Genomic DNA, 24,599 nt, shown 5'->3' with positions numbered 1-24,599 from the left:
ATGTGGAGACTAATTTGACAATAAACTATTTGTAAAAAAATAAATAAATAAATATGTGACCTTTGACCCTGAAAAAAAAAAAAAGAATTCATAAGTGGCATTGTTTTTAAGACTGAGAAGAAAAAAGATATCTTCATATTTTGCTATTTCTTCTGACAAAGAGTAAAAATACTTACATACTCATTTGGCCCAGCTCATCCTGCATTGCCATCAAAAGTTCGGACAAATTGTCACAAATAGAAAGGGAATTTTTTGAGTCAGAATGTTCAGCTTTACACTGGGCAGTTGTTCTAGAAGGCTCGTAGAGACATCTAGGCTCGGTAACTTCAGTAGGTTTCTGAAGGATATGGGGCCCATAACGCTGCATCATCTGCAGGAGGCTTTGCATACTTCTATTCACAGAACATCCTGCACTGGCAGACTTCAGGGGAAAAGAAATAGCTGAGAACGATTTCAAATGACTAATGGCATTTAAATAGCACTTACAACAAAGCAGGAGTGTGTCTGAACAAGTATCTTCAATTTTTCCCCTCTCACCTTCTCAGCCATATTAGGCAGTGATTCAAACTTTGAATAAGTTTGCTGATGTGATCCTCTCTTTAAACATTTAGTTTTCTAAATATTAACAAAGGAAAAAAAGGAAACAAAAATTTGTTTTAAAAGACATTTATGATATGAAGAAGTCTCAAAACTCAACAGTAAACAATCTGATTAGAACAGAAGCAAAAAATATGTATAGGCATTTCACTGAAAGGTCATATGGATCGCAAATAAACACATGAAAAGATCTGCAACATCATTAGCCATTAAGGAAATGCAAGTTACAATGAAATACCACTATACGCCTAACAGGATGGCCAAAATGGAGAACAGTGACAACAACAAACTCTGGCAAAGACATAGAAAAGCCAGATCACTCATGTAACATTTGTAGGAATAGAAAATAATATAGCCACTTTGGAAAATAATTGGGAAATTTCTTGTAAAACTAAGCACGTACTTCTCATATGACCTGGCAATTATGCTCTTGGATATTTATCCCAGAAAAATTAAAACCTACATTCACTAAAATCTATACATAAATGTTCATAACAGCTTTATTTGTGATAGTCAAAAACTGAAAAAAATCCAAATCTCCTTCAACAGATCCAGGACATTACACATTCCTTTTATTTCTGTGTAGTATTTCATGTTATAGATGAACTACAGCTTAATCACTGATAGCAAAGCAGGATGAACTGGGCCAAATGAGTATGTAAGTATTTTTACTCTTTGTCAGAAGAAGTAGTAAGATATGTAGATTTCTTTTTTCTTCTCAGTCCTAAGAACAATGCCACTTATAATTCTTTTTTTTTTTTTTTTTACAAATACTTTATTGTCAAGTTGGTTTCCATATAACACCCAGTGCTCATCCCCACAAGTGCTTTCCTCCATGGCCATCTCCCCCCTCCCACACCCATCAGTCCTCAGTTTGTTCTCAGCATTCAAGAGTCTCTCATGGTTTGCCTCTCTCCCTCTCCCCCACTATTTCCCCCTTTCTTCTCCCCCATGGTCCTCCGTTAAGTTCCTCCTAATCCTCCTATACGTGCAAACATATGGTATCTGTCCTTCTCTGCCTGACTTATTTCGCTCAGCATAACACCCTCAAGGTCCATCCATGTTGCTACACATGGCCAGATTTCATTCTTTCTCATTGCCATGTAGTATTCCATCATATAGATAAACCACATCTTCTTGATCCATTCGTCCGTTGATGGACACTTAGGCTCTTTCCATGTTTTGGCTATTGTGGAGAGTGCTGCTATGAACATTGGGGTCCGGGTGCTCCTATGCATCAGCACTCCTATATCCCTAGGGTAAATTCTTAGCAGTGCTATTGCTGGGTCATAGGGGAGTTCTATTGTTAATTTTTTGAGGAACCTCCACACTGTTTTCCAGAGGGGCTGCACCAGTTTACATTCCCACCAACAGTGTAGGAGGGTGCCCGTTTCTCCACATCCTCGCCAGCATCTAGAGTCCTCTTTTGCTAAATTTTAGCCACTCTGACTGGCGTGAGGTGGTATCTCAGTGTGGTTTTGATTTGTATTTCCCTGATGAGGTGGGATGCTGAGCATCGTTTCATATGTCTGTTAGCCATCTGGATGTCCTCTTTGGAGAAGTGTCTGTTCATATCTTCTGCCCATTTCTTCACTGGGTCGTTTGTTTTTCGGGTGGCCACTTATAATTCTTAAAGGTCTTGCTTAGATTGGGATTTATTTCCACCAGCAGAGTTGTCATCACTGATTTGACATTGTATTTATTGATATTATTTAATTTTCAACTGTGTATAATTACTACTTTTCCGATCTAAGGAGTTTCTGTGTTCCCAAGATCTGAACTGATAGACAATTATTACTGCCATTCTAACAAATGGGGTCTGTTGACCTTAAATTATACAAAACTGTTTCCGGAATCTATTGTGTTCTTATCATGTGTTGTATCATTTAGTGCCTCTGTCATGAAGTATTACAGAATACATTTCTCTGAGTCTAGTACTAGGGGCAGCTTGCAGGAAGCCCTGGCCCCTCTGTGCCTACGTCTGGCAGAGCCAGCGTGAGACAAAGAGACAATCCTTCCCTGTGCCTAGATAATCAAGAGTTTGGTCTAGCCTTTGAGCACCCCCTGAGAAAGTTAAGGACCAGAAAACAAGTGCAGGTTATGGTACTGAAATGGATTAATAATAAACTTAGTGATTTGCCCCATGGCCCTCTAGCATAATGTTTTGCAAGTCCAGTTGAGAAGATATGTTTCATTAGCAAGTGACAATTATGGGACCTAATAATAGCCCATATTGAGGCAGTGTATTCTTTTTGACAATTCATTTTCCTATAGACTACTCCTTGAAGCCATCTAAGGTTGCATTTGCAACAATAATTTATCAATCAATATTTATTAAATATTATAGTAATGGTAGCATTTGCCTTGATATTCTAAGATCACAGTGATAACCTGCTTTAATTATTTTTAAAGTTGCTTTATCTATTTGCTCACTGTTATATGATCCAGACCCAGATGACACTCTAATGGCAGAGATTGCATGGATCTACAAAATAGAGAGAGTACAACAGAGTATCTTGGAAATGGACTCAGAAGTATGCCATGAGATGCTCCTTTAAAGTTAGAATAGCCTGCATTATAGCTGAGTAAACTTTAAATTACTATTCCTTTTTTGATTTTCTTACCTGGTTACTCTCTTATCAGACTACATCTTTTAAAATGTTATTGTTTATCTCCCTCCATTCATTTACACGCTAATCTGACAAAGACTTTAAGTTCTTCCAGTTTGGGACAACAACTGCTTTTAGAAACTATAGTTATTAGGAAACAGTTGCCCAAAATTCAGAATTTTTTTAAAAAAAGGAACATGGGTACTATATGGCCTATGTCTTCACTCTAACTTGGTTATGGGACTAAAACCATCCCTCAGTGCTCTAACACACTGAAGAAATCACCTGAGGGGAGGGAGATGGATGCTTGCTTGTCACATCAAAGGAAGCAGCATTATTCAAGTATCAATTCTTTTTTAAAGCCTTCTCCTGTTAGAGATACTTTATGCTCAAAACTATGTGACTTGGTGGGGGGTTGCCTGGGTGGATCAGTTGGTTAGGGGTCCAACTTCGGTTCAGGTCATGATCTTATGGTTCCTGTATTCAAGCCCTGCATTGGGGTCTGTGCTGACAGCTGGGAGCCTGGAGCCTGCTAAGGATTTTGTGTCTCCCTCTCTGTCCCTCTCTTACTTGCACTCTGCCTCTTTCTCTCTCTCTCTCAAAAATAAATAAACATTGAAGAAGAACCCTTATGTGACTGGAGAATTGGTATTAATTTATGGCATCAGCATAACAGAAAATGTGATGTATTTTATGCATGTTAATAAAGGAATGACATGTTCTTATTCTACAGACAAAGGAAACTGGAAGACAAATAAACTTTGTATTCCAAAATGGGGGTCTCAAACATTTTAAAATTTTCATTTAAATTGTTAGGAGACTTGGAGCTATTAGTTAATCTATCTTCAAATATACCATTTAATACAGCATTGAATAAATGATACAAGTTGTCAATGGATGAGTAATCAACTAATAGCTTTGCTAGTAACTGATTTATTTTTCTTCAATAAAATTGTACAAACTGAAAAAAAAAAAGCTTAGTACTAGGAAAATGTCTGTCTTTCTAAAAAATTGGAATGTTTATTGTTATTTCACAATGAAAGATATACTGACCATTATATGCTTCTTTTTGTTGATTGTCCAGCAAGCTCGGACCTAGGTTTTGTGCTCAACTACTGATACTTTCTGTAACTTAGGTTTTATAAGAATTTTCTACCCTCAAACCTAAAAATCACTCAACCCATGTTTTAAGCCACACTTCATAGCATTATTGCATGCCTTTTTATTATAAATCTCTTCAAAATTTTTGGAAATGGATAGATATAAATATTAAAAGAGTAAAGAAATAAACATTAGCAAATAAGAATAAAGTGTCTGTCTACCTTTGAAGATTTCTTCTTCTCCTTGGAGCGTTTTTGATTTGATACTGACATTAAAATTCTACTCATTTCAAGTCCAGTTTGAAGCTATAATATTAAAGAATGAGCTTTATAAAAATGATTTTTAATAAGGTCTTCAAAGACATTATAATAAGAAATCAGATCTCAGTTTCTTCCTTTTTGAGGAAGAAAATGCCAAATACTATTTTTTTGTATGTGAAAGCTACTAAGTCTATAGGTAATTACAAGCATTTTCTATTTATAAGAGAATGTGTTACTTAATACATATGTGTCAATCAAACAGAAAACAATCTATATCAGGAAATCTTTCATATATATGTCAAAATTTCAAAAGACTACAAGACCGCTTTTGGCGGTGCATCTAAGTATATAAATATACTGGCTGACTTACTAAGAATTTCATTAGTGTAGCAAAAAGAGACAAAACTAACAAGCAAGGAAGCAGAAATTATAGGCTTCAGATAATAAAAACAAAGTATGATAAATACTGTGTGGTTTATTTTGATAAATAATATAATGCTCTATTTACTTCAGATGCTTTGTCTTGAAATAGCTTACGCTGATGTTCTTCTTCCTTAAGTTTTTCTTCTAAATGTTTAATCTTGTCCTGCAAAAGAACAAAAAAAAACGGGTTGTTATATAAAAACTAGAGTCAAATATCCTTTGTTCTTTTTCCAAACAGAGTCTTTGGAGTCTTGGTTCTTAATAGTTCAGCAAATTAAAGCAGAAAGAAAGAAAAATAAATGGCAAAAGATGCTAAGATTTTTCCTGGCTTCCTTCCGATGCTTTACCTGCTGTTACATAAAAGAAGAACAAAGGGAAAACAAAGAATGCACATGCAAAGACATTATTAACTTCTAGCAACAAGACTGTAATGATGAAACTTTTGAGGTCTAGGAAGTCAGACAATTACAGCTTGGGTCTCAGTGTTTCATTCAAAACATAAGACAAATCACAGTAAATTTCTACTGTGTGCATATTATAAGGATGCAGTTGTTGGTGGAGGGAATGGATAGGAAGACATTAATATAATATATGGAATGTATCAAAATAAAAAGCTTTTGTCCAGTGAAGTGAAACAATCAACAAAACTAAAAGGCAACCTACAGAATGAGATAAGGTATTTGCCAATGATATATCTGATAAAGGGTTAGTATCCAAAATATACAAAGAACTTATAAAACTCAACATCACAAAAATGAATAATCCAATTAAAAATGGGTAGAAGACATGAATAGACAGTCTTCCAAAGGAGACATCCAGATGACCACAGACACATGAAAAGATGTTCAATATCACTGATCATCAGGGAAATGCAAATCAAAACCAGAATGAGATATCACCTCACACCTGTCAGAATGGCTAAAATCAACACCCAAGAAACAACAGGTGTTGGCGAGGATGTAGAGAAAGGGGAACCGTCTTGCACTGTTGGTAGGAATGCAAACCGGTGGAACCACTCTGGAAAACAGTATGGAGTTTCCTCAAAACTTAAATATAAGGGCGCCTGGGTGGCCCAGTCACTTAAGCATCTGACTCTGGCTCAGGTCATGATCTCTCAGTTCATGGGTTCGAGCCGCACACTGGGTTCTGTGCGGATTGCTCAGAGCCTGGAGCCTGCTTCAGATTCTGTGTCTCCCTCGCTCTCTGTCCCTCCCCAGCTTGCAGTCTGTCTCTTTCTCTCTCAAAAATAAACATTAAAAAAAGAGCTAAAAATTGAACTACCCAGCAATTGCATTACTAGGTATCTAACTAAAGAATAAAAAAATACTAATTCAAAGGGATACATGCACCCCTATGTTTATAGCACCATTATCTGTAATAGCCAAATTATGGAAACAGTCCAAAGTGTCCATGACTGATTAATGGATAAAGATGTGGTATTTGTACACACACACACACACACACACACACACACACACAGGAATTTTACTCAACTATAAAAAAAGAATGAAATCTTGCCATTTGCAATAATGTGGACAGAGCTAGAGAATTATAATGCTAAGTGAAAAAAGTCAGTTAGAGAAAGACAAATACCGTATGATTTCACTCATATGTTGAACTGAAGAAATAAAACGGGTGCCTGGGTGGCTCAGTTGGCTGAGCAGCTGACTCTTGATTTCAGCTCAGGTCATGATAACATGGTTTGTGAGATGGGCCCTGCATCAGGCTCTGCATTGATAGTGTGGAACTTGGTTGGGATTTTCTCTCTCCCTCTCTCTCTCTGCTCCGCCCTTGCTTTATCTCTTTCAAAATAAACTTAAAAAAAAAAAAATAAAACAAATGAACGAAGAAAAAAAGACACAAAGTAAAAAATAGGCTCTTGGGGAGCCTAGGTGGCTCAGTTGGTTGAGCACCTGACTCTTGATTTTGGCTCAGGTTGTGATCCCAGGGTTGTGGGATTGAGCCCCATGATAGGATCCAACCTGGGCATAGAGCCTGCTAGATTTTCTTTCTCTCTCTCCCTCTGCCTCTCTCCCCTGCTAGCACACACTCTCTCTAAAAAATAAATAAATAAACTTTAAAAATTTAAAAAAAATAGACTCTTAAGTATAGAGAACAAAATGATGGTTACTGGAAGAGAGATCAGTGGAGGGATTGGTTAAATAGGTGATAGGGATTAAGGAATACATTTGTTGTGACAAGCACCAGCTGATATATAGAACTGCAGAATCACTATATTGTATACCTGAAACTAATATTACACTGTATGTTAATTAACTGAAGTTTAAATAAAACCTTTTAAAAAAAAGGAAAACAATGTATGGTAATGGATGTTAACTAGACTTACTGTGGTGATAATTACATTGTATACCTGAAACTAATATAATGTTTTTTTCAATTATACCTAAATTTTTAAAAAATGAAAAAAAAAGCATAAGGTATGTTCCTTGTTATTTAACAGCTTAAACTGTATGTAAGGAAACAAAAGTTATATGAAACAATTAAACAACAAAACAATGAATATAATTTGACTCACACCATATACACACTCATACATATATATATGTATTTCATCTTATATCCATGGTATGGTTCAGAGTATGAATATAGTACTATTTCAAAGAGCATTTCAATGCTCTCCTGAGCACTGGAGAACTCAAGAAAGACTCCATAGAGGAAGAGGACATGAAGAAGGTCCTATGAAAGGAAGAAAATTTAGTTGGGAAAAGGAGAGGGCATTTCTGGATGGCATATAGGATAGACTTAACTGCAAGTGGTGAAAATCAATCTTTTCAATATCCTTTAGGCAAATTACCTGACTAATGAAAATGTTGTACCATTTTAGAAGAAGCCAAAATTACAATTTGACATCAAAAGGCAGGCTCATTCATGCCATGACAGAAGCATTAACTTTTTATCTCCACAGGCAGAAAATCATATCTGGATTTCTAAGAGCTGTTAAAGAAGTTTTATAAATCAGATTTACTGTATATTCACATACAGGGCCAATAATGCTTAATACTAAAGATTTATTCCTGGCATCATCACTTCAAAGGAATAAGTGGCAACTTACCTCAGCAGTTTTCTGAGTTGTTGTAAGTTTAAAACATTCTTTTTCTAAGACATCAAGCTTTTCAAGTTTTGCTTGCAGCTTCATATGATCTTGTTCTTTTTCCCTTTGAAGCTGGGCCTGGAAAGGATAAAAACAAAACCTGAATTTGGCAAGTAATACCAAGGGCTCAAGAATAATACAACTTCTGAGAATTAAAGCACAATAAATCTGTCACAAGAAACATGTATATACATGTACATACTTCATGTGCTTGCAAATAAAAAACAAAAAAAAAAACTTTTAAAGAACATAATATACCCAAAAAATGAGCTATATTAGCATCAACAAAACAAACGCTTCTATGTATATTTATATAACATTTCTAGTAAGGAAAACATCATCAGTGAACCATATATTAAATATACTGTTATTTGTAAGGTGACCAAACCCACATATTGATTTATCTTTTAATTATAACACAGAAAAGCAGCTATCAGAGAAATAAAGCATATAGAGAAACTGGAGAAAAGGAAAGTAATGCATATATTTTCACATGTATACATTGTTTTGTAATGGTTATTTATTACCACACTAATGAAGGTACTAAAAATAGGGGCAACTGTGAGGAGGCAGGGGTATATGAGAACTTTCTATACTATCTGCTCAAATTTCTATAAACAATACTGCTCTGAAGAATAAAGTATGGGGGTGCCTGGGTGGCTCAGTCGGCTAAGCGTCCAACTTCAGCTCAGGTCATGATCTCACGACTTGTGGGCTCAAGCCTGCTTCTAATTCTGTGTCTCCCTCTCTCTGCCCCTCCCCTGTTCACATTCTGTCTCTCTTTCTCAAAAATAAAAAAACCCGGAAACACAAAAAAGAATAAAATATATTTAAAAACAAAAAACTGAAACAATCAATAAACAGTTTCAGTGACCAGTGGTCTAATATTCAATTGGCATTACAGAGGGAGAGGAGAGAAGAATTATTCAGACAAAAATAATTATTTGAAGGATAATGGCTAAAATGTTTCCATTTTTTTAAATGTTTATTTATTCTTGAGAGAGAGAAAGACAGAGAGATTGAGCATGAGATGGGGAGGGGTAGAGAGAGAGGGAGATACAGAATCTGAAGCAGGGTCCAGGCTCTGAGCTGTTAGCACAGAGCCTGATGCGGGGCTTTGAACTCACAGACTGCGAGATAATGACCTGAACCAAAGTTGGATGCTTAACTGACTTAGCCAGCCAGGTGCCCCCCAAATTTTCCAAATTTGATGAAAAATATTAATAGACAGATTTGAGAATAATAATAATAAATTAAAAAACTGAAGCAGAGTAAGTATGAATAAAACCATATTTGGGCACATCATTATCAAATTGTTGAAAATCAGTGATAAAGGGAAAACCTTAAAAGCTGTCTGAGAAATGATGATTCATTATGCACAGAGGAATAAAGATAAGAATTATCATTAGAAACTATGAAATTTAGAAGACAATTGAGACATCTTTAATGTGTTGAGAGAACAAAAGCTGTCAACTAGAATTTTATATCCTGTGAAAATATCCTTCACCAATAATAGTGAAGTAAGGTCTTTTCCAGAAAAACATATGTTAAAAGAGAATTCTCAGCATACTTTTAAAGGAAGTACTTTGAACTGAAGGAAATGACACCAGACATAAAACCAAATCTATACAAAGAAATAAAAAACACTAAAATGGTAAAGATGTGAATAGATACATATTTCATCTTGTTTCTTTAAGTTTTCTTTAAAGGACAACCTTTTTTAAAGCAAAAATAATAATGGTGTATTATGAGTTTTATAATATGCAGAAATAAAATGTATGAAAACTGTAGCACAAAGGGGACAAGTGGAAGCACACTGTAGTAAGGATTGTTATTATACTGAAATGTTTTAATACTAATTCATAGCTGATTGGTTTAGTTAAGAACACATACCTTAACCTGTACAGCAGCTACTTAAAAGAGGAGAAGTACCAGAAGGAAGAGAAGTCAATAAAATTTAAAAAGAAATCACTAGAGAAGTTGGAAAACATTTTTTTGGCTGAATGACAACAAAAATACAAAACATCTTGGGTGCCTGGGTGGCTCAATCGGTTGACTGTTCTACTCGGCTCAGGTCATGATTCCAGAGTTGAGGGATCAAGCGCTGTATCAGTTTCCATGCTGAGCCTCCTTAAGATTCTCCTTCTCTCTCCCCACCCCCTACACTACCCCCTCTCCCTGGCTCATGCTCTCTCAAATTAAAAAAAAAAAAGCAAAACATCAAACTCTGTGGGACATAAGTAAAGCAGTTTAGAGGGAACTCAATAGCTTTCACCATAAAATGCAACATTTAAAAGAATAAAAGTTTTAAATCAATAGGGAAGGAAATAATAAAATAGAACTCAATTAAGTCGAAAATAAACCAAAAAAATTAAAAATAAAAAAAGTTTTTTTTGAAACAGATGTAGGGGGAGAGAAGAAAAAAGAAGATAAAAACAGAGAGGTTAGGCAAACCACTAGAGATGCTTAAATACACAGGACAAACTGAAGGTTGCTGGAGGGGAGGATGGGCTAAATAAGGAGGATGTTTGCTGGGATGAGCACTTCCTGTTATACGTAAGTGATGAATCATTAAATTATATTCTTGAAACCAATACTACACTGTATGTTAACTAACTGGAATTTAATTTTAAGAAAAGGAAAAAAAATAAAAAAAATGCTTTCTCCAAGAAAAAGTTGTTTTTTTGAAAAAAAATCAATAAAATTTAGAGAAGTGATAGGTAGACTGATAATTTTTAAAAGAGCAACATAATAAATTAGCAATATCAGAAATGAAAGAAGGGACATGTCTAAAGACACAAAAAGAAACAGAAAATCTAAGTAGCCCTATATCTGTTAATACATTGAATTCGTAATTTAAAAACTGTCCACAAAGAATACTCTAGTTCCAGACCACTTCTATCAAATTTGAATCTATCAAACATTTAAGGAATAAATAACACTAGTCTTACATAGGGTCATTCAGAAAACAGAAGAAGGGATCTTTCCAAGTAATTTTATGGCCAACAAAATCATGACACCAGAACTACACAGACATTATGAGAAAATTACAAAGATCCTTTACAGACATAGTCATAAAAATACTTAAGCAAAATTTTAGCAAACTGAATCAAGCTATGTAGAGTGTAGACATGTAGAATGTAGAAAAAAAATAATACATCAAAATCACTTGGTGTCCACACCAAGAATGCGATATCCATTAATGTTTGAAAATCAAACAATGTAACTTACCATATTAACAGAATAAAAGAGAAAAATCATGTGCCCCTTTTGTTAGGTGCAGAAAAAGCAATTAACAAGATTCAATATTCACTCATGATAAAAACTTCTGGCAAACTAAGAATAGAAGGCAATTTCCACAACTTGATATGGGAGAGATATGAATAGCCTATAGATAAGATTATAATTAATAGTGAGAGACTGGCATCTTTTGCATTATAAAATGCAAAGATCAGAAACAAAGCAAGGACAAAGTCCTTACCACTTCTACTTAAAAGTGTATTAGCTGTAACAACCAGTGCAGTAAGGTGGAAAAAAGAAATAAAAGCCATAATAATTGGAAAAGAAGAAAATTGTCTTTATTCACAGATGGCATGACTGTGTATACTGAAAATCCCTAAAAAGTTGAAAACTACTAGAATAAACAAATTAACAAGACTACAGGATATAAAGTCACACAAATATCAATTCTTCTAGTAATAGAAAAGTGAGGGAAAAATTATACAGTTCATAATAGCATTAAGAAAACATTAAATTCTTAGAGATAAATTTAACAAAAGTTGTGTAAGACCTCTCATTAAAAACTACAAACCATGAAGAGAAAGACTGAACTAAATGGAGAATTATACTATGTTCATGGATTTGAAAGATTAGATATTTTTGAGACGTCAATTTTCCTCCAAATGATCTCCAGATTTAACAAGAGCATAGTCAAAATCTAGGAGACTTATTTTTTAGAAAATGCCAGATTGATCATAAAATGCATATAGAAGTGCAAAAGATCTATAATAACCACAACAATCTTCAAAAAGAACAAAGTTAGAAGATTCACATTATTTGACATCACAAGACTTATTATAAAGCTACATGGTATACAGGGTCCCAGAAACAGACTTTATCTATACAGTCAATCAACTGTAGACAAAGGTGCCAAAACAATTCAATGGGAGAAAGTAAAGTCTTGTAATGAGTGGTGCTGGAACAAGTAGACATCCACATAGAAAGAAATGTAACCTTCAACATTTTCTCTCACCATACAAAAGTTAATTTCAGATGGGTCAGAGAAAAATGCAAACTATTAACTTCTAAAGAAAATATTTTGGAAAACAGTTTAGAAGTTTCTTATAAAGTTAAATATGCACCTACTCTGTGGCACAACTTCACTACTAGATATTTACCCCAAAGAAATAAAACATACATCCACAAAAGATTTGTTCACAGTAGCTTTATTCATCATATCCCAAAACAGAAAACAAGCCAGATGTCAATCAAAAGAAAAACAAATCAACAAATCATGGCATATCTATGTAATAAAATTCTATAAGCAATAAAAAACTATTGATACAGACAACAACATGGACTAATCTAAAAAACTTTATGCTAAACAAGAGAGTATATTTCCTATGATCCAATTATATGAAATTCTAAGATAGGCAAAAACTCTAAGGCAAAATAAATCAGCACAGTAGTTTCCTTGTTGGGAAGTGAGGAGAAAGCAGGAAATATCTTGACAGAGATATGAATTTCTATTATCTAATAGGACTGTGGATTATATACTTATCAATAATCACTAAACTCTACACCTAAGATCTGTGCATTTCATATATAAATTATACCTCAAAAACATTTAAAAAGCTGTTAAAAGTCACTGATCAACAATATTTAGCTATGATAAGAATTTCAAGGTTATTTTATAAGATAAAATAACTGAACTTCATAAAGTGATTGTTCTTCTGGTTGTTGTACCTTATTTACACAACTCAGAATTGTCACTTTTACATTTTTTCCAATCTGGTGGATGTGAAACAGTATCTTGTTGGGCTTTCAATTTGCATTTTCCTAGTTACTAATGCGAATGAGAACTCTTTCATAAATGTATGACCATTTGTGATTTCTTTTTTCCTACAAAATGCCTCTTTATAACTGAGCCCATTTTTCTACTGTTTTGTTACTTTTTTGTCTTATTTAAGAAATCCTTCTCCACTCCAAAGTCATCAAGACATTGTTCTGCTTCTAAAAATTACAAAGTTTTCCCTTTTACATGTAAATCTTAAATCCATCTGGAATTGATTTTTGTGAATAATGTAAGGCTGGGCTCCAATTTCATTTTTTTCTCACATAGCTAATCAGTTTTCCAAAAACCATTTATTGCAGTCTATATTTTCTCCACTGATCTGCAACGGCACCCTTGTTGTATATAATTTCCGTGTAAGTGAGTCTATTCCTGAGTGTATTCTATTCCTTTATTCTGGTTGTCTATCCATACAGATATGTTAATTTTGATAGCATTGCAATGTGTTTCAATATATAGTAAAGCAAGACCTCACATTCTTCAAAATAGTTTGGCTATTCTTGGACCTTTGCTTTTTAATATAAATTGTGGAGTCAACTTCTACAGTTCCTTGAAAAATCTCTTAAATACTTTACCCATGAAAATCCAGTATTGACTGGTACTGCTAACCAATCCATAACAATGCAAAAGCCTTATACACTTAACATTATTTTAAATTTGTTTTTAAGTGATCTCTACACCCAACATAGGGCTCGAACTCAGTCATGAGATCAAGAGTTGAATACTCTTCCCACTGAGTCAGGCAGGTGCCCCAAACCTTACAACACTTTAAACTACATTTTACCCCTGCCTAATTTATAAACTATTGTTCTCAATTTTAATCCTTTATATAACTTTAAGCCACATAAAACATTATAATTGCTTTTATACACTATTCATTTAGATTTATTCACACATACACACCATTTTCGTTGCTCTTTCTTTCCTGCATCTCTGACCTTTCATCTAAGATAATTATCTTTCTGTCTGAATGTCTGTTAGTGGTTCCTTTAGAATGGATCTCTTGGTAACAGATGATTTCAGTCTCTGTTAGCCTTTAAATGTCTTTATCTCATCTTTATTTCTAAAGGATATTTCCCCCAGGTTTAGGATAGTAGGTTGGCAGGTATTTTCTTTTTAATACTTAACTATATCAGTCCATTGTCTGAATTCAGTACTTTCATTTGATAAGTCAGAGGTCACTTTAATTGTCCCTTTGAACGTATGTAATCTTTTTCCCCCAGCAGCTTTTAAGATTTTACGCTTGTCTTATTATTCATTATGAGGTATCTAGGTATATATTTCTTTTTGTTATTCCTGATTTGGTTTTATAGATTTGGTTTTCTTGAATCTGTGGTGTGATTTTTTTTAAATCCCTTTTTGGAAAATCCTCAGTCACTATCTCTTCAAATACTGCTTATGTCCCATTCTCTCTCATTTCCTTTTGGAATTCCAGTTACACATAAGTTTAACTTTCAAGAACTTATGCCTCTTAATTTATTTTCTGAATTTACTCTCATTTTGTCTCTTTGCTGATCTGGATGACTTTGCCTTCCCATTCACTGATTACCTCTTCCAATCTACTGTTGGATCCATCCATTCAGTTCAAATTTCAGATACCATAATTTTCAGTTCCATAAGTTTTATTTGGTTCTTTCTCAAGTCTGCTCTGTCATTTTATGGTTTCCAATGCTTCGCTGAAATTATCAATCATCTTTTATCGCCTTGATTATAGCAAGTATAATTATTTTAAAGTTTATGTTTTTGTCTTTTAGAATCAGCATCCAGTTGGTGCTAACTTGTAAGAGTGCCTATATAGTCTGTTATGTATGCTATTTCTTTTCATAGTGTCTTTTTCCTTTAAGTAAAATTTATTTAAATTCCAGTTAGTTAATATACAGTATATTAGTTTCAGATGTACAATATAATGATTCAACAGTTCCATATAACACCCAGCACTCATCACAACAAGTGCACTCCTTAATTCTCACCACTTGACCCATCTCTCCACCCACTTCCCTTCTGGTAACCATGAGTTTGTTCTCTACAGTTTAGAGTCTGTTTCTTGATTTGTATCTCCCCCCGCCCCCCACCTTCACTCATTTGTTTTGTTTCTTAAATTCCACAGATGAGTGAAATCATATGGTATTTGTCTTTCTCTAACGGACTTCCTTTGCTTAGCATTATACGCTCTAGCTCCATCCATGTCATTGCAAATGGCAAGATTTCATCCTTTTTTATGGCCAAGTAACACTTCATTATATATATACATACACACATACCCAAATCTTCTTTATCCATTCTTCAGTCAAGGGACACTTGAACTTTTTCCATAATTTGGCTATTGTAGACAATGCTGCTATAAACACAGGGTGCATGTACCCCTTTGAAAAATTAGTATTTTTGTATTCTTTGGTTAAATACCTAGTAGTGCAATTGCTAGATCACAGCTTAGTTCTATTTTTAACTTTTTGAGGAAACCCCATACTATTTTCCAGGATGGTTGCACCAATTTGTATTCCCAGCAACAGTACAAGAGGGCTCCCCTTTCTCCACATCCTTGCCAACACCTGTTTCTTGTTGCTGTTGATTTTAACCATTCTGACAGGTGTGAGGTGGTATCTCATTGTAGTTTTGATTTGTATATTCCTGATGATCAGTGATGTTGAGCATCTTTTCACATGTCTATTGGCCATCTGGATGTCTCCTCTGAAAAAATGTGTATTCAAGTCTTCTACCCATTTTTTAATTGGATTATTCATTTTTGGGGTGTTGTGTTTTATGAATTTTTTGTATATTTTGGGTACTAACCCTTTATCAGATATGTCATTGGCAAATATCTTCTCCATTCCATAGGTTGCCTTTTAGTTCTATTGATTGTTTCCTTCATTGGGCAGAAGCCTTTTATTTTGATGAAGTCTCAATAGTTTATTTTGCTTTTGTCTCCTCTGCCTTAGGAGATATACCTAGAAAGAAGTTGCTACAGCCAATGTCAAATAGGTTACTGCCTGTGTTCTTTTCTAGGATTTAAATTTTTTTTTAATGTTTTATTTATTTCTAGGAGAGAGAGAGAGAGAGACAGCGTGAGCAGGGGAGGGTCAGAGAGAGAGGGAGTCACAGACTGAAACAGACTCCAGGCTCCGAGCTGGCAGTCAGCACAGATCCCGACGCGGGGCCCGAACCCACGAACCGCGAGATCATGACCTGAGCGAAAGTCGGACGCTTAACCGACTAAGCCACCCAGGCGCCCCTTCTCTAGGATTTTAATGGTTTCCTGTCTCACATTTAGATCTTCAATCCATTTTGCATTGTTTTTGTGTATGATGTAAGGAAGTGGTCCAGTTTCATTCTTCTCCATGTTGCTGTCCAGCTCTCCCCAAACCATTTGTCGAAAAGACTATCTTTTTTCCATTGGATATTTCCTGTTTTGTCAAAGATTAATTGTCCATATAGTTGTGGGTTCATTTCTGGGTTTACTCTTCTGTTCTATTGATCTATGTGTCTATTTTTGTGCCGGCACCATACAGTTATAATCACTACAGCTTTGTAATATAACTTGAAGTATAGAATTGTGATGCCTCTAGCTTTGCTTTTCCTTTTCAAGAATGTTTTGGTCTTTTTGTGGTTCCACACACATTTTAGGATTGTTTGTTCTAGCTCTGTGAAAAATGCTGTTGGTATTTGAATAGAAATTGCATTAAATGTATAGATTGCTTTGGGTAGTATAGACATTTTAACAATGTTTTTCCATTTCTTTCTGTCATCTTCAATTTCTTTCATCAATGTTTTAGCATGGAAGAAGTAAAACTTTCAATATTTGTAGATGACATGATACTTTATACAGAAAACCTGAAAAGACTCCACCAAAAAAGCGCTAGAACTGATAAATGAATTCAGTGAAGTCACAGGATATAAAATCAATGTGTAGAGAAATCTGTTGATTTTCTTTTTTTTTTTTTTCAGGTTTTATCTCATTTTTGAAATTTACATCCAAGTTTGTTAGCACATAGTGTAACAATGATTTCAGGAGTAGATTCCACTGATTCATCCTAACACCTAGTCCCCATCCCAACAAGTGTTTTCTTTAATGACCCTTCCCCATTTAGCCCAATCCCCCCACAACCCCTCCAGCAACCCTCTGTTTGTTCTCTATATTTAAGAGTCTCTTATGTTGTGTCCCCCTCTCTGTTTTTATACTATTTTTGCTTCCTTTCCCTTATGTTCATCTGTTTTGTATCTTAAAAGTTCCTTATGTGAGTAAAGTCATATATTTGTCATTCTGACTAACTTCACTTAGCATAATATCTTCTAGTTCCATCTACATTGTTGCAAATGGCAAGATTTCATTCTTTTTGATTGTCAAGTAATACTCCATTGTGTGTGTGTATATATATATATATATATATACACACCACATCTTCGTTCATTGTCAATGGACATTTGGGCTCTTTCCGTACTCTGGCTATTGTCAATAGTGCTCCTATAAACATTGGGGTGCATGTGCCCCTTTGAAACAGCACTCCTGTATCCCTTGGATAAATACCTAGTAGTGCAATTGCTGGGTTATAGGGTAGTTCTATTTTCAATTTTTTGAGGAAACTCCATACTGTTTTCCAGAGTGGCTGTACCAGTTTGCATTCCCACAGCAGTGCAGAAGGGTTCTCCTTTCTCTGCATCCACACCAACAACTGTCATTGCCTGAGTTGTTAATGTTAGCCATTCTGACTGGTGTGAGGTGGTATCTCATTATGGTTTTGATTTGTATTTCTCTGATGATGAGTGATGCTGAGCATTTATTTCTTCATGTGTCTGCTAGACATCTGGATGTCTTCTTTGGAGAAGTGTCTATGCATGTCTTCTGTCCATTTCTTCCCTAGATTATTTGTTTTTTGGGTGTTGAGTTTGATAAATTTTTTATAGATTTTCGATGCTAACACTTTATCTGATATGTCATTTGCAAATATCTTCTCTCATTCTGTCAGTTGCCTTTTAGTTTTGCTGATTATTTCCTTTGCTGTGCAGAAGATTTTAATCTGGATGACGTTCCAATGGTTCATTTTGCTTTTGTTTCCTTTGCCTCCCTCCGGCAACGGCAACGTATTGAGTAAGAAGTTGCTGTGGCCAAGGTTGAAGAGGTTTTTGCCTGCTTTCTCCTCTAGGATTTTAATGGCTTCCTGACTTACATTTAGGTCTTTCATCCATTTTGAGTTTAGTTTTGTGTATGGTGTAAGAAAGTGGTCCAGGTTCATTTTTCTGCATGTCACTGTCCAGTTTTCCCAGCACCATTTGCTGAAAAAACTGTCTTTGCTCCATTGGATATTCTTTCCTGCTTTGTCAAAGATTAATTTGCCATATGTTTGTGGGTCCATTTCTGGGTTCCCTATTCTGTTCCATTGATCTGAGTGTCTGTTTTTGTGCCAGTACCATACTGTCTTGATGATTACAGCTTTGTAATACAGTCTGAAATCTGGGATTGTGATGCCTCCTGCTTTGGTTTTCTTCTTTGAGATTGCTTTTGCTGTTTGGGGTCTTTTCTGGTTTCATACAAACTTTAGGATTGTTTGTTCTAGCTCTGTGAAGAAGGCTGATGTTATTTTGATAGGGATTGCATTGAATATGTAAATTGCTTTGGGTAGTATCAACATTTTAACAATATTTGTTCTTCCAATCCAGGAGCATGGAATATTTTTCCATTTTTCTGTGTCACCAATTTCTTTCATAAGCTTTCTATAGTTTTCAGTGTATGGATTTTTCACTTCTATGGTTAGGTTTATTCCTAGGTATTTCATGGTTTTGGTGCAATTGTAAATGGAATTGATTGTTTGATTTCTCTTTCTGTTGCTTCATTATTGGTGTATAGGAATGCAACCAATTTCTGTGCACTGATTTTATATCCTGTGACTTTGCTGAATTCATGGATCAGTTATAGGAGCTTCCTGCTGGAATCTTTTGGGTTTTCCATATAGAGTATCATGCCATCTGTGGAGAGTAAAACTTTGACTTCCTCCTTGCTGATTTAGATGCCTTTTATTTCTTTGTGTTGTATGACTGCTGAAGTTAAGACTTCCAATACTATGTTGAATAACAGTAGTGAGAGTGGACATCCCAGTCTTGTTCTTGACCTTAGGGAGAAAGCTCTCAGTTTTCCCCACTGAGGGTGATATTAGCTATGGGTCTTTCATATATGGGTTTTAAGATCTTAAGGTATGATCCTTCTATCCTTTCTTTCTTGAGGGTTTTTATCAAGAAAGGATGCTAGATTTGTCAAATGTTTTTCTCTGCATCTATTGAGAATAGGATCTTATGGTTCTTGTCCTTTCTTTTATTGATGTGATGTATCACACTGACTGATTTGTGGATATTGAACCAGCCCTGCATCCCAGGTATAAATCCCACTTGGCCATGTTGAATAATTCTTTTAATATATTGTTGGATCCATTTGGCTAGTATCTTGTTGAGGATTTTTGCATCCATGTTCATCAGGGAAATTGGTATATAGTTCTCCTTTTTAGTGGGGTCTCTGGTTTTGGAATCAAGGTAATGCTGGCTTCACAGAATGAGTTTAGAAGTTTTCCTTTCATTTCTACTTTATGGAACAGCTTCAAAAGAATAGGTCTTAACTCTTCTTTAAATGTTTGGTAGAATTCCCCTGAAAAGCCATCTGGCTCTGGACTCTTGTTTTTTGGCAACTATTTTATTACTAATTCAAAGAAATCTGTTGCATTTCTATACATCAATAATGAAGTAGCAGGAAGATCCCTTCATCTGTTGATGGATACTTAGGCTCTTTCCATGTATAGGAGGATTAGAAGGAACTTGACAGAGGAACAAGGGGGAAAAGAAGGGGGGAAATGGTGGGGGATAGGGAGAGAGGCAAACCATGAGAGACTCTTGAATGCTGACAAAAACTGAGGACTGATGGATGTGGGGGGGAGGAGGGATGGGCATGGAGGAGGGCACTTGTGGGGATGAGCACTGAGTGTTATGTGGAAACTAATTTGACAATAAACTATTTGTAAACAAAACAAAAAAAAAAGTAGCAGGAAGAGAAATTAAGGAATTAATCCCATTACCATTGCACCAAACCCAGTAAGATACCTAGGAATAAACCAAACCAAACAGATGAAAGACCTGTACTCCGGAAACTATAAAACACTAATGAAAGAAAATTTCATAGTGTCTTAATTCCTTCTGCCTGGTTATGTTTGACTGAAAGTTTTTCACTGTGTTAAAGAAATGTTTGTAGAAATAATTTCAGGTCCCTGGGAATATTAGCTATCCAGGATGACTTAAAACCAATTTCAAAGACTAAGATTTTCATTACTCTGAGAGATTAATCCGGGTTGTTTTCCTTCTTGTTCATCCCCACAATGCATTCAGAGCACAATAGATCTATCAGGGTTCCTACTCTTGGTAGGCCCTGGAATCTAACTTCAATTCCTCTAGCCCCATAGCTTTGAAAAGCATTATTTGGTAACTCTGGAATCAGAAATGCCCTAAGAAGGATGGGGCCTCAGACCAACCTCTCTAGAGGCCAACCTCTTTGGATTTAAGTCCACATCCAAAGTGATTTTTCATCACTTCATTAACGCTCCAATGCCTTTATGTATTTTTTCCCCTTTATCCTTTCTTCCCCCTTCCCTGCCTCCCTTCCTTCCTTATTTTTTAATATATTGCCTAGTCTTTCTTGTTTTCTTCTAAAAAAAGCTTGGTCCAATGACCTAGTCAGCTTCACTACAAGTGGAAATCTCCTCAATACAGCTTTTTATCCTACTTAAAATTACAATACAATTTTCCCATGACATTAAATATTCTCCAAAAATATATTATTTTATTTTATTTTTTTGCATTTGATCTTTTCATGAGTTTTTTTTTTTTTTTTTTTTTTTACAAATAGTTTATTGTCAAATTAGTTTTTACATAACACTCAGTGCTCATCCCCAAAGTGCCCTCCTTCATGCCCATCCCCCCCTCCCCCCCACATCCATCAGTCCTCAGTTTTTGTCAGCATTCAAGAGTCTCTCATGGTTTGCCTCTCTCCCTTTCCCCCACCATTTCCGCCCTTCTTCTCCCCCTTGGTCCTCCGTCAAGTTCCTCCTAATCCTCCTATACGTGCAAACATATGGTATTTGTCCTTCTCTGCCTGACTTATTTCGCTCAGCATAACACCCTCAAGGTCCATCCATGTTGCTACACATGGCCAGATTTCATTGTTTCTCATTGCCATGTAGTATTCCATGGTATAGATAAACCACATCTTCTTGATCCATTCATCTGTTGATGGACACTTAGGCTCTTTCCATGTTTTAGCTATTGTGGAGAGTGCTGCTATGAACATTGGGGTACATGTGCTCCTATGCCTCAGCATTTCTGTATCCCTTGGGTAAATTCCTAGCAGTGCTATTGCTGGGTCATAAGGGAGTTCTATTGTTAGTTTCCTGAGGAACCTCCACACTGTTTTCCAGAGGGGCTGTACCAGTTTACATTCCCACCAACAGTGCAGGAGGGTGCCCGTTTCTCCACATCCTCGCCAGCATCTAGAGTTCTCTGATTTGCTCATTTTAGCCACTCTGACTGGCGTGAGGTGGTATCTCAGTGTGGTTTTGATTTGTATTTCCCTGATGAGGAGGGATGCTGAGCATCGTTTCATGTGTCTGTTGGCCATCTGGATGTCCTCTTTGGAGAAGTGTCTGTTCATGTCTTCTGCCCATTTCTTCACTGGGTTGTTTGTTTTTCGGGCGTGTAGTTTGGTGAGTTCCTTATAGATTCTGGATATTAACCCTTTATCTGATATGTCATTTGCAACTATCTTTTCCCATTCCGTTGGTTGCCTATTAATTTTCTGGGTTGTTTCCTTGGCTGTGCAGAAGCTTTTAATCTTGATGAGGTCCCAACAGTTTATTTTTGCTCTTGATTCCCTTGCTTTTGGGGATGTGTCAAGTAAGAAGTTGCTGCGGTGGAGGTCAAGGAGGTTGTTTCCTGCTTTCTCCTCTAGGGTGTTGATAGTTTCCTGTCTCACGTTCAGGTCCTTTATCCATTTTGAGTTGATTTTTGTGCATGGTGTGAGAAAATGATCTAGTTTCATTCTTCTGCATGTTGCTGTCCAGTTCTCCCAACACCATCTGTTAAAAAGGCTGTCTTTTTTCCATTGGATATTCTTTCCTGCTTCTCCAAAAATATATTAAATAATTAAATTATATTATATTCATATAGAAAATATGTTCACCTGTTGCTCTAGGATCATATTCTTCTCTCGCTCTACATTGAGAACCATTCTCTTTGTATATTCCAGTTGCTTCTCTAGAAGAGTACAGCGAGACTGGGCTGAATTTAACTGTATAGTGATATCTGTGAAAAAGAAAAAGTAATAATGTGTTGATTATCATACAGATTACAGGTTTGGTTCTCACAAGAAATACATTATATAAATTCAATCAAGAGCTAAAAGTTCATGAATTCTTTAGTTCTAAGTACTGACTGTAAGAGTTATGGACATACATTTTGTGAATATCTCATTAAGTACATATAACTAGTTTAACACTGTCTCCCTCTAAAGATCCACAGGGTATATTTCTATAAGTGTAAGATGTCAATGACTTACTTGTGGGATGATAGAAATCCTGGATGTTCCTGGGAAATGACAGAGGACTTATCATCTCTTTCTTATCTAGATATTTTTCTCTTTCAGGAAACTTGAGTATATGTATTCTACCATTCCCATTTCCTCTGCTCTTGACTACTGACAACATAGTTATTTCCTAAGAAGTAATCCTTTCTAATACTTTAATTTTTTACTTTCTGTAGCTCTTTCTTCCACTTTTGTCCAATAACCTCAGAAAAATTTTTCTCAATTCTTCATACTTTTTATAAGTTGACATACAAACTTGAATCTTATTTATGAAGCTGAATATAGTATAAGAAAAAAGAAAGCTATACATTATGAAGTAAAATTAATAAAGAACTTATGGGTTTTTTTTTTAATTTTTATATTTACTTTTGAGAGAAACAGAGGCAAGTGGGGGAGGGGCAGAAAGAGAGGGAGACACAGAATCTGCAGCAGGCTCCAGGCTCCAACCTGTTAGCACAGAGCCCTACTCAGGGCTTGAACTCATGGATCACAAGATCATGACCTGAGCTAAGGCTAGGTGCTTAATAGACTGATCCACCCAGGCAACCCTAAAGAACTTATGTTCCAAAACTCAAAAACTTATGTCCTGTTGTTCTTTTTATAATTTCCACAAAAACCTCTACTTACCTGTCTATTTCCTCTAATTAATCTTTCAAGTTAATAAAAATTTTTATTCATTTTTATGGTTTTTATATTGTTTAATTACTAGTGTTGTTTTATTTTTTCAAATTTAAAAAACCAGTGTTGACTGAAAATATAAAGTATTTCAATTATATTATGGGTAAAACTAGATTTTGTTGGTATTCTGAAAATGTTCTAATTTCTAAACACAATTTGTCTAAAAACTTAATTTTTTTTCTTTTAATCTCAGTAATTTATGAACTGGGATAATATACGTAAGCTCAAGGTTATATCCATTTAATACAAAGTATCAGATTGAGAACAAGGCCTCAAAGTTTCAATGTATATAAGAACAAAGACATTTGAGTAAATGTTAGACTAGGCTTATTTGCAAGTTGTAAGTTCTGATAACCCCTTGTTTCTGAGAACTATTGAATTTTCTTACCTTTTTTCTGCTTTATCAGTTCCTGGTGTGCCAGATTTCTCTCATTTGTTTCTTTCTCCAAGGCCTTTTTATACTGTGCTGCTTCTCTGGAAAGAATGTTCAGGTTGTCCTCAGCTTGTGTTCTCTCCAACTCTAAACGATGAATCTTTTCCTGAAGAGTTTTTAAGGCTAAAATAAGAGCTGTTGAAAAAAAATGTGCTTGTTTCTTTAACGAAAATTTTGAACACTTACATGGTATCATATGAAAGTGAACAGTATTATTTTTGTTAGTAAGCCAGAAAAACATACAAGTGATATATATTTTATTCCTCAAAAAAAAAAAAACCACTAAAACTCTAAAGAGGGACAAATTTTTTCTAACATATCTTATAAAAACAGTATATTTGTGATTGTGTTTAGTAATTTTCTAGGTTTGAGACAGCTAATAATCACAATTTAGTTCAATAAAATATATATCTTCAAATAAAAAGATTTAAAAAAGATATAGTCTAGGAGGCATAAAAGTCTGAGTATGGATAAAGAAAATTAAAATGTAGTGCCTATAGAACTCCCTTATGACCCAGCAATAGCACTGCTAGGAATTTACCCAAGGGATACAGAAATGCTGAGGCATAGGAGCACATGTACCCCAATGTTCATAGCAGCACTCTCCACAATAGCTAAAACATGGAAAGAGCCTAAGTGTCCATCAACAGATGAATGGATCAAGAAGATGTGGTTTATCTATACCATGGAATACTACATGGCAATGAG

General features: G+C 35.2%; 1 protein-coding gene and 1 pseudogene across 4 annotated transcripts in view; one reads left to right on the top strand and one right to left on the bottom strand.

The window, feature by feature from the left end:
• Positions 1-24,599, bottom strand: part of CEP57L1 (centrosomal protein 57 like 1) — a 98,679-nt gene that overhangs the window by 35,171 nt on the left and 38,909 nt on the right. For 3 of the 4 annotated variants that reach the window (XR_005529341.1, XR_005529340.1, XM_039237406.1), the window contains exons 3-9: positions 23,847-24,026; positions 22,379-22,500; positions 8,064-8,180; positions 5,076-5,153; positions 4,529-4,612; positions 538-615; positions 177-421 (exon numbers count right to left, since the gene is read on the bottom strand). Coding sequence is in view for 2 of the 4 variants with exons in the window: in XM_039237406.1 (XP_039093337.1) it covers positions 177-421; positions 538-615; positions 4,529-4,612; positions 5,076-5,153; positions 8,064-8,180; positions 22,379-22,500; positions 23,847-24,026 (904 nt within the window). In the remaining 2 variants the exon portion in view is untranslated. The remainder of the gene's footprint in view (positions 1-176; positions 422-537; positions 616-4,528; positions 4,613-5,075; positions 5,154-8,063; positions 8,181-22,378; positions 22,501-23,846; positions 24,027-24,599) is intronic. The other variant, XM_039237407.1, reaches the window with a different exon arrangement.
• LOC120235213 lies at positions 2,744-3,186 on the top strand (annotated as a pseudogene).

This window comes from Hyaena hyaena, unplaced genomic scaffold (assembly GCF_003009895.1).
Source record: "Hyaena hyaena isolate Hyena2069 unplaced genomic scaffold, ASM300989v1 scaffold_123, whole genome shotgun sequence".
Taxonomy (NCBI): Eukaryota; Metazoa; Chordata; class Mammalia; order Carnivora; family Hyaenidae; genus Hyaena; species Hyaena hyaena.
This window is presented reverse-complemented; position numbering and strand designations above follow the sequence as displayed.